General features: G+C 41.0%; 1 protein-coding gene across 1 annotated transcript in view; it reads left to right on the forward strand.

Annotated features, from left to right (window-relative positions):
- The window catches only part of dnah9 (dynein, axonemal, heavy chain 9), a 196,292-nt gene that overhangs the window by 136,371 nt on the left and 47,491 nt on the right, over positions 1–12,430 (forward strand). The window contains 6 exon segments of the mRNA XM_080305671.1: positions 2,330–2,494; positions 3,680–3,820; positions 5,185–5,355; positions 5,534–5,656; positions 10,325–10,518; positions 12,078–12,226. Of these exon segments, the coding sequence (XP_080161797.1) occupies positions 2,330–2,494; positions 3,680–3,820; positions 5,185–5,355; positions 5,534–5,656; positions 10,325–10,518; positions 12,078–12,226 (943 nt within the window).

Genomic DNA, 12,430 nt, shown 5'->3' on the forward strand with positions numbered 1-12,430 from the left:
TGAAGGGGAAATAAGAAATTCCTTCTTGAGTACAAGTGTAGCTGACGGCAGCGACTCAGAGAGATCAGAACGGAAGATACTGTTGGAACTCTGTTAATGGGTGAGGCAGATTTACTCTAACACAATCCTATTTGCATTTTGATGGTTTCTTGAGGTGCCTTTGTTTGTGTTGGGTCTCCGTGGGCAGCTCTTTACTCCAACCTGTGGGCTTCCATCCAAAGTCAAATCAGCATTTTTAATAAATGAAAATGGGAAAAGAGAAGTTAAAAAAGCCAAAATGCCAGAGTTATTTTAAGCCTTATGCCCCCTCAGCAAAATCCAATCGAGAAGAAATAAAGTTTGATTTAATGAAGCTTGTTTAATTAGCATTTCACTGAGATTGGAGGATGACAAAAAAAAACAAGATCTAGAGCTCACTTATCATTTTAATTAACGCTGAAAGTTGAAGGTGGGTGGTGGTTGGGGTGAGGGTGGGGGTGAGCTGTTGCTGGCTGTGTTCACTCCCGAACCCCCTCCTATCAAAACGTGGCCGACAGAATGAAGTGCTGAATGGCTCTTTGTTGTCAGTAAACAACCCGGAGTGATAACAATCATCAGATTGATGAGGGAGTGCAAATTGGCTGTACCTGTTTATATTCTTCGAATGACTCTGTGCCATTATACCTTTAATGAGGTTAGCGTTGCTACTGAGCCGTAAGATGACTGCTGGGTGAAAGCGCTCTCATTTAAGCAAAGCCAAAGATGGAGCTAAGGAGCTTAAAATGTCAAGTTGCCTTTTTGGAGAGTGCACAGGGGGATGAGTCTACAACCTTTTACCACAATAACTACGTCGTCTGGTCCTCCCTAAGCACATGCAAGTGTGTTTGTGTGCACATGTGTGCATGCTTGCGTATTCGCTCCGGCGCAGGCCTTTCGGTATTAATGAGAGCTAAAATGCTCCACTTCTTAAATTACCTTAACAGGGCTGCTTGCTGGCTCTCGCTAATCATTTGCCTAAAAAAATGATAGATGTAATATCTTATTTTAATCCCAATTAGAGTGTTCTGCTGACTGGTTAATTGTTTGTTTTTCCAAAGCAAGGGTAATTACAAGTACAATGTGCCAGAGGAAAGCTAATCGTTAAAAACTGACTCATTACTGGATCCAGTTGGGAATGTTTTAGCTTGGATAGCTTTTCCCCGCAAGAGCAGAGAGTGCAGGCAAGTAGAAGGTCACAGTTGAGTCACTCCAGTTAAATGTCTACCACTCAAACCAGGCTTTTTTCTTTTCTTTTCCAACCACACACACATGTCAGGTTTTTCCTTAAAATGCCACGATTCATTCTCTGTGTGCAACTTTTCTGCTACAGAGTTGGTAATAACATACAATTTAAAGCATCTGGGATTCAACAAAACAGAGGCTCAATTAGTTCTAACAATGGTGTGAAATACCTCTCATCACAGCAGTAGGAAATACTGTCATAAAGAGAACAATTAAGCATTGTGATCTCTTAAACTATCTGCTCCCCTGGCGCGATCGAAGCCAAGTACGTCTTTTGTCATGTGTGAGTTTTGCCAGAGGGAGGAGGAACAGTTCCACCCCCACCCCATCAGCATCTTCTGTGATTACACGTGGGCAGAAACAGCACTGCCAGAAACGTATTACCAGCCGCCTGTCAGGGACCACGCCACTCAAAAAACCCCTGTGCTATTATCCGTCCCCGACAACCCTCCAAGTAGGCAAATCTCACAACAGCCCACCCTCCAGTAATTACAACAATTCAAAGGTCGCAGAGGCTTCTATTAAGGGAAACTTCAATAAAGCAAAGTCATTAACGGGCAGAAACAAGGAGCTGCAACAGAATATAATGAAGGACAGGGCAGGATGAAGCTCTGTCTACTTTGTTCTCCTGTCAAACACCAGGCTTTGAAAAAAAGTGAAAGTTTCTCTCAGGTAATTTTTTTAAGCCAAAACCAAAAAAAGAAAAGAAAAACCTGCTAGATTGAAAGCTTTGTTAGAAGACGGACTGCTCTAATGCATTTGGGGAGGTAATAACCCCATTATTGCACTGCATGATGCCTGCATTGGTACATAATTGTAAACACGGCATCTTGTAAAAGCTCATTCAGAAAAGATGTGTGTGTAATTCCCCATCAAAGCGCCCTCCCATCTTATTCAAATCGACGGCCTCATCACACCAAGGGTTAGGTGACTCTGAAAAAGTTTGATGTTGGCAACCAAACAGAAGCTGGTTAATCCATCCCAGAAAACCCCCTCCATGTGTCCGGACAACTGATGCAGACTGTATTGATTAGTTCTGTCTTTGAGGTTCTTTTTTTTCTGTTTAAAGTTTGACCTGACGAAGCAACAGAACGACTTTAAGATTACTCTGAAGACGTTGGAGGACAACTTGCTATCCCGTTTGTCTTCAGCTTCAGGAAATTTCCTCAGTGACACGGAGCTGGTGGAAAACTTGGAGACAACCAAACGCACAGCTGCTGAGATCGAAGAAAAGGTTTTTGTCTTCTATTTGCTTTAATCTTTTCTCACACTTTAGATCACAGCCTTCAAGTGACAGTGTTACTACTGACTACAAGCTCTCGTTAGAGCACTTACCATTGACACCATCTGAAGTCTTCCTCTTTTCCTACTGCCTGGCAACTCCATCTTCAACATCCCTTGTCCACTATCCCTCCTCTGCTCACGTTCAGACCACCTCAACATTGGCTGTCTAACTGTTCAACCTAAACTGTTCCTCTCATGTACTCATTTCTAATCTTGTTCATCCTGCTTGCTCCTAATAAAACTCCTAATATCTTCAACGGTGCCGCGTCGGCGTCCTGTCAGTGCCGCTGTCTCCATGCATAATAGCAGTTCTCACTACCATCTTGTAAAACTTCTCTTTCGCTCTTGCTCCTTCCTTCTGTTGCAAATCACACCTGAAACTTGTGTACTCTCTTCTTCACATCTCTTGTGCACTCTCTGTACTTGACCCATGTAGTCTGTCTTGCTTCTGTTTGATTTTCATTCAAACAGAAGCATACCTCTACCTCCCCAGGTTCCATTTCATCTATGAACATCATAGTCCACAGAGCATGTTGCCTGATTGCATCTGCCAACCTGTCTCTGCACACTTTTGCATCAGTGCAGTTTGTTTCTAATGTTATCCTAAATGAAATGTAGAATGCAGTATCCTTTTTAGACTGTACTTCTTCAATAATTCCCATTTGCAGGTGCAGAATAACTGTCACCTAAAGTGTTGCCATACTCTCAGCTCTGCTTCCCTTGCTTTGTTTCTTTATTTCTTGTGGTCAGATTACAAGATCACATCAGCTCAGCGTATGATGTCTGCCAAAGATGAATTAGTTTAGAGCACTTCTTAAAAGCTCTGTGTTTTTTTTAATCTTAGAGTGTGCCTTCTGTCTGTGAGGAGATGAGCGCTTCCTTTGCAGATGTTCATCCTTAACATAATTGCACAGGCGTTTGCTGGTTATTAAAACAAAAAAAAAGCATGATTGTCATGATCCACAGAATGTGAGGACATTTTGAAGCGTGAAATTGCAACAGGACTGCTCTTCACTGGAGTATGTTTTATTGGATTGTGCACAAGTTCATCATTAACTGATTGATGGACCTTGAGTATATCCTCGTCTGTGCTGATGTATATGAGTGTGATTCCGTTTGCACTACTTTACTGCAGGTAAAAGAAGCCAAGGTGACAGAGACCAAAATCAATGAGGCTCGAGAGCACTTCCGACCAGCAGCAGCACGGGCTTCCTTATTGTACTTCACAATGAACGACCTCAATAAAATCCACCCCATGTATCAGTTCTCTCTAAAGGTACCCTGTCTATTGACCCACCATGTTACCGACCCTTGTCATGGGCCCCCAGTGAGACCCTTCTTTACACTCACTTCTCTGTTGTTTCCCTCCTCCTTCCATTTGCTCACCGTGTTTTATGCTCTTTGCCCTGCTTTTATTGTGTTTGTGGCTCCCTAATGTGGTTATGTAGAGCATAATGTCTTTCATATTGTCAGCCAGGCAGTGCTGAGAGAAGGCAGCCTGAGATATTGTTTGCAATCTCTTCCGACTCCGCAGGTAGTTGCCTCGGCCCGTCTTATTTCCCAACATAATAAAATGAAAACACATTCAGTGTTTATGTACCTTTGACCTTGTGAATGAAATGAAATACATTATAATATGTGTTCTGTATACAACCTCAGAGCTAAGTGTGAATCTGCTAAATGAACAGAAATGACAGCACATTTCCTACAGTGAAAGAGGACAATTATTGTATTTCTGTGGTAATAAGTTATTTTAGAGTCGCTGCAAAAAGTGCAAACAAACTGTTTTTCCAGTACTTCAAACTCTGCATGGTTCAGTATGTTGAAGGATCACAGTATGACGTGATATTGGAATCAGAAGTCAGATCCAGTGCAGCAACAATTATTAGAAAGTTAGAAAAGCTCCCTAAAACAATGAACGTCCCTTAGTGCTATAGGCTCAGGTTGCTGTGCGATCACAATGCACTGAGAACCTTTCACTCCTTATGTGGTATATGTTTATGTGCTATTTCTGCATGTTATTAACTGTCTACTCTCACTTTGCTTTGTCCTTGTCTCTCTATGATTTTTTTTGCCTCTTTGATATTTATCTGGTTGTTGGGTTTTTCTAGCTAATACTTTAGGGTCTTTACCTTATAGCAAAAAGAGCTTTGAGCTGTAATTAAAAAATTGGAGCTCTGTAGCACAGATGACCAGATTTTGAAAACATCCTACTTATTAATGAGGTCCATTGCAAAAGATTTTTATTTTGTTTATTTTTGTGTTTAGAAATAATTTAAAATTGTCTATGTCCATTAAAGTTTTTCATTCAAGCTTACCACATTGATAAAATATTTATACATACATAAACGTTGTAATCAATTACAGCTGTCGGCTTTCCTTATAGAGCCAAAGTAGTATTGATCAGTTCATTCTTAGAACACTGCATCATATCCATCAAGTCAGCTGTAAATGACAAAGACTGATGATATCTAATTTATACTTAAAGATCAGTATGAACACAATCCAATTGCTGGGTTATCATTTGCTTTATTGGATTACCTTATGAGTTTGTATCTAACAGTACTGTTATTCTTGTGCTTTTAACACTTTGATGTCAGACACTGTTTCTGTATTGTACCTGCTCCTGTGCGTCCTCAGGCGTTTAGTGTGGTCTTCCAGAAAGCAGTTCTGAAGGCTGAGCCTGCAGAAGGTCTAAAGCAGCGGGTGTCCAACCTAATTGACAGCATCACCTCCTCAGTCTTCCAGTACACCACCAGAGGCCTATTTGAGTGTGACAAGCTCACATACATCGCTCAGCTCGCTTTCCAGGTAGGAAGGTGCATCCGGTTTCATCCTCTGCACGGTTTGTTTTTGAGCACACGTTTGCTGCTGAACAGGCTTCTCCGGAGACCGGCGGCCCTGTTTGGGTTTAATCAAGTAGAAAGGAGATGTGCTCTGTACCGAAAACGCATCATTGTAAAGTTATTCCTGTTTGTTTTGTGCCCAGATACTCCTGATGAATAAAGATATAAACCCTGTAGAGCTAGACTTCCTCCTGAGGTACCCTGTCCAACCAGGTGTAACATCACCAGTGGAGTTCCTATCTAACCACTCCTGGGGGGGGATCAAGGTATGAAAAGAGGCTGCGTGAAAGGGCACAACTCGATCATTTTTTCACAGTCCCTGAGCAAACCAGAGATATGTGATGTTGTGTCTTAAAGTAACTGTCCCAACACACACACACACACACGCACACACACACACACACACACACACACACACACACACACACACACAAACTTCCTGTGTCAAAGATTTCCTCCACCTCTGTGAGTTAACTGTCCCTCATTTTCAACCATTTTTTAAAATTAAAAACACTTTGTGTGTAACATGTATAGTTGGGGAAATAATTATTTGATCTAATGCTGAATTTGTACATTTGCTCACTTACAAGAAAATCAACAATCTCTAATTTTTATGGTAGTTTTGTTTAAATGAAGACAGAAGGATCTCAACCATAAATCAGGAAAAAACACATTACACAAAAATTAGAAACTGACTACTCTATGACCCATCCAGAAGTCTGGTTCCCACAGATTGCCTGTGCGCCCATGTGCTTCACAGATTACAATCAATCACAGATACTCCTGATCTGAACTTCTTATGTGTATAAAGCACACCTGTCCACAGAATCATTTTCTTCCATTCCAACCTCTCCACCATCATGGTCAAGACCAAAGAGCTGTCGAAGGACATCAAGGACAAGACTGTAGATCTGCACAAGGCTGGAATAGGGTACTAGAGCATCAGCAAGAAGCTTTGTGAGAGGCTGTTGGTGCAATTATTCAAAAATGAAAGAAATACAATATATAATATGCATCAATCTTCCATGGAGTGTGGATGATCACAAGAAAGGTGGTGGATCAGCCCCAAACATGGGAGGAGCTTGTTAATGATCTGAAGGCAGCTGGGACCACAGTCGCTAAGAACACTATAGGTAACACACGCTGTAAATTATTGAAATTTTGCAGTGGCCTCAAGGTCCCCTGGCTTAAGGCACATATACAGACCCGTCTGGGATCAAATAATTATTTCCCCCAGTATATACCATTAAAACATTAACACAGAGAGAGAAATATAGTTATATATGGATACATATTTGATTTATCAGTGTGTTCTTATTCAGACTCGCATCAAAGGTAATTTTTTTTCACTTACGAACACTTTTGTTCTGTTTCTCAGAAATAATTAAGCCCAGTCCCAGACTTTAACCTTTTTTCCGTAGCTATCTTCATGGTTTTGTTTTTTGTGTTTTTTTTTCAGTCTGTGGCTAAGAAACGTGCTGACTTTGCATTATATGAAACTCTTGTAAAATTGGAGGTCCTTGATGAAAACAAGTTTGTGTTTTTACTAGTAATCATTATCATTCTGTGTTTGTAGGGGACTCCTGTAACTTTTGGTGGCCCAAAGATATTTAAAAGCAATTTTGATTTTCCGAACCTTTCGGTCTCTACTTGTTGAAAAGCCTGGAGGATTCCTGGAATACGCGCGAATGGATTGCACCCTTAGTTGTGCAGCCTATACTCAGTCCTTTCTTGGACTCCTTAAATGCCGGTGTGACAACATCTGACCATATTTTTCCATCTATATTTTGTTTTCTTTGCTTTTTCCACTACGTTACTGAAATTACAAAATTTCATTCATAGTCTGTAATCACCCTAATATGTTTTCATTTTCCAGTATGATTTTTACTACTCGAAAAAGTGGTTGCAGCTCAACTGCATTTACACCTGGTTAATAATAATATCTACGAGAGATTTCAATCTGGTTTTCGCTCATGTCACAGTACAGAAACTGCTTTACTTAAAGTCACTAACGATCTTCTTATCGGAGCTGACTCTGGTCTTTTCACCATTCTCGTCCTTTTAGATCTGAGTTCAGCCTTCGACACCATTTCTCACTCTGTACTTCTAAGCAGACTTTCCTCTCTCGCATCTCTGACACACCCCTCGCCTGGTTTCAATCATATCTCCTTGACCGTTCCCAGTTTATTCAACTAAGATCATTCCGCTCTCGTCTATTCCCCGTCACATCTGGTGTACCTCAAGGCTCAGTTTTAGGCCCTCTTCATAATATACATCCTCCCTCTAGGTACCATTTTCTGCAAAGTTGATCTTCAGTTTCACTGTTTTGCTGATGACACCCAGTTATATCTCTCTTGCAAACCCGATTCCTCCCTCCCACCTTCTTCCCTTTCAGAATGTCTATCCGAGTTAAAATCCTGGTTTACCTCTAATCTAAAGCTCAATGAGGATAAAACTGAGATCCTCCTTATTGGCACTAAATCCAACCTTTTGAAGGTGAACCATTTCTAACTCACCATCGATAACTCCACAGTTTTCCCTTCTCCTCAGGTTAAGAGCCTTGGTGTCATCCTAGACAGTTCACTTTCCTATAAATCTCACATCAGTAATGTCACCCGTTCTGCCTACTTCCATCTACGTAACATTAACAGATTGCTTCCTTCTCTTTCCACCCAGTCTACGTCCATTCTTGTCCACAGTCTTGTTACCTCTCGTATTGACTACTGCAATTCTCTTCTGCATGGTCTCCCCCAAAAATCCCTCCATAAGCTTCAACTGGTTCAGAACTTTGCTGCTCGCATTATCACCAGAACCCCCTCCTACCAGCACATCACCCCTGTTCTTCAGGAACTTCACTGGCTCCCTGTGAAATTCCAGATAATATTCAAACTTTCAACAGTAGAAACCTTCTTGGCTGTAGGTCTGTGAAGGGTCTCCGTCATCCAGGTCATCGTAGTCTAAGGAGCTTGGAAAGAAAAGTGTCTGGACTTCTTTCAGTTGCTTGAAGACTTTTTACCTCTCATCCGAGAAGCTTCTTCAGTTCTAAGGTCAAATGGTGGAGACTCCCAGATTTAAGCCCTATAGGAATGTCCCCCCGAGAGGGACATGGACCCCCTAATGATCCTTTACCTAATCACGTGAGCCAAGGTGTGAAAATGGGAGTAGGTCACAATAGGCCTTTTGATCTCTGGAAATCACATGATAGGGTTTTTAAATAAATATATTATTTATTTCTCTTAAAATAAATATTTTTTTCACTCCTTGGCTCACGTGATTAGGTAGAGGATCATTAGGGGGATCCATGTCCCTTTTGGGGGGAAAGTCTGGGACTCTCCACCATTCGACCTTAGAACTGAAGAAGCTTCTCGGATGAGACGTGAAACGTCTTCAAGCAACTTAAAGAAGCCCAGATGCTTTTCTTTCCAAGTTCCTTAGACCTTCTTGGCTGTAATGGTACAAAGCTACACTGTGAAGTGTGAATTTGATGAATTCATCAAAAGAAGCTGTTCTTTCAGAGAGCTAGAGCTCCGTCTTGAACTTCATAAAGATGCAATAACTTGTAGATCAGCCCTATTTTTCGAATTCCATCCTATATGTTGAAATCTCTAAAAGATAATAAAAAATAATTCACCTCTATTTCTTTCTAAATTTTGTTGTCCTCCACCTTGTCATCTGCGAGATTCAAGGCTAATATCTTCCGGTTCCTTTATCGGCTCCACACAGTGCGCAGTATGTACAGTGGATTTTCCCAACAAGTAAGCACTAAAGTGAATGCACATAATTGGAGTGTATATCTCTGTATCACCCAAAACTCCAGTCTGACAGCATGCAGTCTCCAGGGTCCCACTGTGCTATGTGACCCTGCTAGATTCTAACACTGAAGGGTGCTAGAAGAAAAACTCAGTCTCTCTGTTTGTGTCTCAGAGAACGCAGTGCTGTGGACAGCAGAGGTTTCTTATCTTGTCAGATGCGTTTAACAGCAAGGTAAACCCTAACTGCAGCATGTCTTTTAGCCCCTCGTGCTCATGAATATTTCACTCTATATCGCCTTCAATATTAACTTAACCTAAAACCCCTCTGAGGATTAAGAGATGGCCTTTCTGTAACTGTTCTCAACCTGCTGTGGATGTTTAAGTCCCTGCTAATCAAATTCTGTCACTTGATTTTTCTTATCGTAGTTGGAAACATAATCAGTTGGAAAGATTTAAAGGAGGATAACGTCCTCTGATTGCTTGCCCCAGTTGATGATATTAGCAGAGCTGGAATCCCTCGGGACCCAGTGTTTCTCATTACACTGGGGCTGATCGGTCGCCAACCACCTGTAGTAATTAAACTGAGTCACAGTGAAGGTGATGTGTGCCGAGCCGCTCCTTCTCACTCTGCTCTATGTCTTCCCCTCATGGCTTGTGTCGAGGGGTTGGTTTCATAGAGTGACACGGGATGTTTTTGCCTTGACACCTTGTATTCTGTGTCTCTGCTGAGAGAAGATTTCAGCATCCTGCTCGTAGTTTGCACAGTGCGGGAGACAGCAGAGCTGCTTGAGGCTGCACTGCGTGACACTGCTGTTCTCTGCAGATGAGATGAGGTGTCTGTCATCTGGGGCATCACAATGAAGCCCTCACTGGTTCTGCAAGAGATGCATATTTAGTGCTCCCCTACCCCCTGTCCCGTTATGAAAGCTTTGTGTTTACTCAGCATTTCTGTTTGAATAAATATTATTTATAAGGACATGAGGAAAGATAAGCATTCTGTTTTTTTATGACTCTCCATATTTTGCAAACAGACTCTCTTTTTTTTTTTTTTACCTGTGCATTGTGAAAAATATCTCTGGTCAAGAACTTTAATGTGTATCATTGATCGCAGTGCAGCAGCTCTTTTAACAACATGCACTATGTTTCACTCCACAAATCCTATTTCTTTTCCAAAACCTCCAGGCTCTTTGCTCCATGGAGGAGTTCAGAAACCTGGACAGAGACATTGAAGGCTCAGCCAAACGCTGGAAGAAGTTTGTAGAGTCCGAGTGTCCGGAAAAAGAGAAATTCCCACAGGAATGGAAGAGCAAAAGCTCACTCCAGAGACTGTGCATTATGAGAGCCCTGAGGCCTGACCGCATGACGTACGCTGTCAGGTAAGAGGTGGTATCATTTCCCTTTGCTCTGTGATCTGTGAAAGCTCCTACTTGACCTGTTCTGGTTACTGAAAAGGTAAAAAAGTTGAACAACAGAACCTTTGGCTTCTATCCTGAGATGACAGTTGACTGAGTCACACAGATTTTCAGGGACAATCATCAAACCTAAGTATTAAAAGAGAACGTCTGTGTCCACTTGTACCAAATCCAGACCCCAGTTACACTCTGAATTAACATACATTAGGTGTGAGATGCAGTATTTTAGTTCTATTAAGATGCCTGTGTCTGTGGGGTTTCTTAGATATTAGGCTTTGGAGATATTAATTAAACAGATTATGTGGTTTTTTGTTTGGTCTGAAGGGCACTAATGGCTCCGAAACAAACATTTCACAAGTTCGATTTCTAATAAACTGGGCACAAATCACTCCAGTATGTGAGTGAAATTTTAACCAGAAGGCTAAAAGTGGGGAATTAAAGCTGACTCATCTAATGATTGTGATTTAAAGTGCATATTACGAGTCTTATGAAGATTGTGCTTGGTTTAATCTGTGTCCATAGTTCTTTAGCGAGAGGAGGAACTGAGTCATTTTGCTCAGTTCATTACGCAGATTCATACCTGTAGCCAATAACTATGTAGCTTGTTCATATTTTTTTATAAGCAATGCGATTACATTAATTTTGAAATGAATAAGTGAACAGCTAGATCACTACTCATAATACATTATAATGCAGTTTATCACTCTTGGTAATTTGTTAAGACTGGCAGTATAATAACCAGCACCACATTGCAATTTAACATCTCAGAGTTCATGAATTTGTTTTTAATGTGCTGCAGCTTTAGATGGTTAAAACCCAGACTGATTACAAAATATGGATGTAGCTTCTAGATGTAGCTTAATTATTCAGCATGCTGTGTCACACAGTTTCATAGTTAGTTCTACCCTGCACTCACAATGTCGGGTTTTAAAAAATATGAGATGGATGACATCATGTTGGCTTTCCAAGGTGGAGACCAAAAGAGAGCTAAAAGTAGAGCAAATGGTGGAGTTTAGAACTGCAAAGGTCTCCACATCTGCCAGGAAATTCTTGGAGTTGTGGTCAATGCGCAACAGCTGGACAACTTATTGGCACACTGCAGAACAAATACACAGAATTCACATTTTGCTGCTTTCTGTGTTTTCATTTCTTCACTATCGGTTCTGCACATGTATGTTTGTATTTTCAGAAACCTTAAGTGGAGGCGGAACTAAGGTTATAGGACAAAATACAACATATGTACAAAATATATTTTGTTAAAAAGTGAATTCTTGATTTATTTAAGACTGTGATTTGGTTGAAACTGAAGCAAGAAAAGCATAATGTTTGAAAGACCAAAGCATTTAATCCGGAGAGGGTGAAAAGAGCTACTGACAGCTGAGTCGTGACTAGAGTTTATAGTTTTGAAGCAGCTGTCTGTCTAATGCACTGTAATACAGACAATTCCGGTTCTTCAAGTTCTTCAGCTTGTTGTCAAAGATAATAAAGTCTTAAGGAGAACTGAGTCACACTCTCCTTTACAGAGACTTTGTAGAGGAGAAACTGGGAAGCAAGTATGTGATTGGCAGATCACTGGACTTTGCCGTCTCCTTTGAAGAGTCAGGTCCAGCTACGCCCATGTTCTTCATCCTCTCTCCTGGAGTTGACCCTTTGAAGGATGTGGAAAAACATGGTAAGGCTTCTGCTTGTTTTATCTTTAAAAAAGCTTTTAAATCCTGCTTAAAAGTGTGTTCAGGACTTTTATAAGAGCGAACACATTGCCAGTCTATCGTTTCTTTTAGCTGTGTAGGGTTTTGGGTTAGTTATTAAGAGGAAATGCCTTGTCTACCTGCATGCATGATTTCATTTTAGTTCTGTTGCATAGGATTATCAGTCA

The sequence above is a fragment of the Astatotilapia calliptera genome, chromosome 8, assembly GCF_964374335.1.
Source record: "Astatotilapia calliptera chromosome 8, fAstCal68.1, whole genome shotgun sequence".
NCBI lineage: Eukaryota > Metazoa > Chordata > Actinopteri > Cichliformes > Cichlidae > Astatotilapia > Astatotilapia calliptera.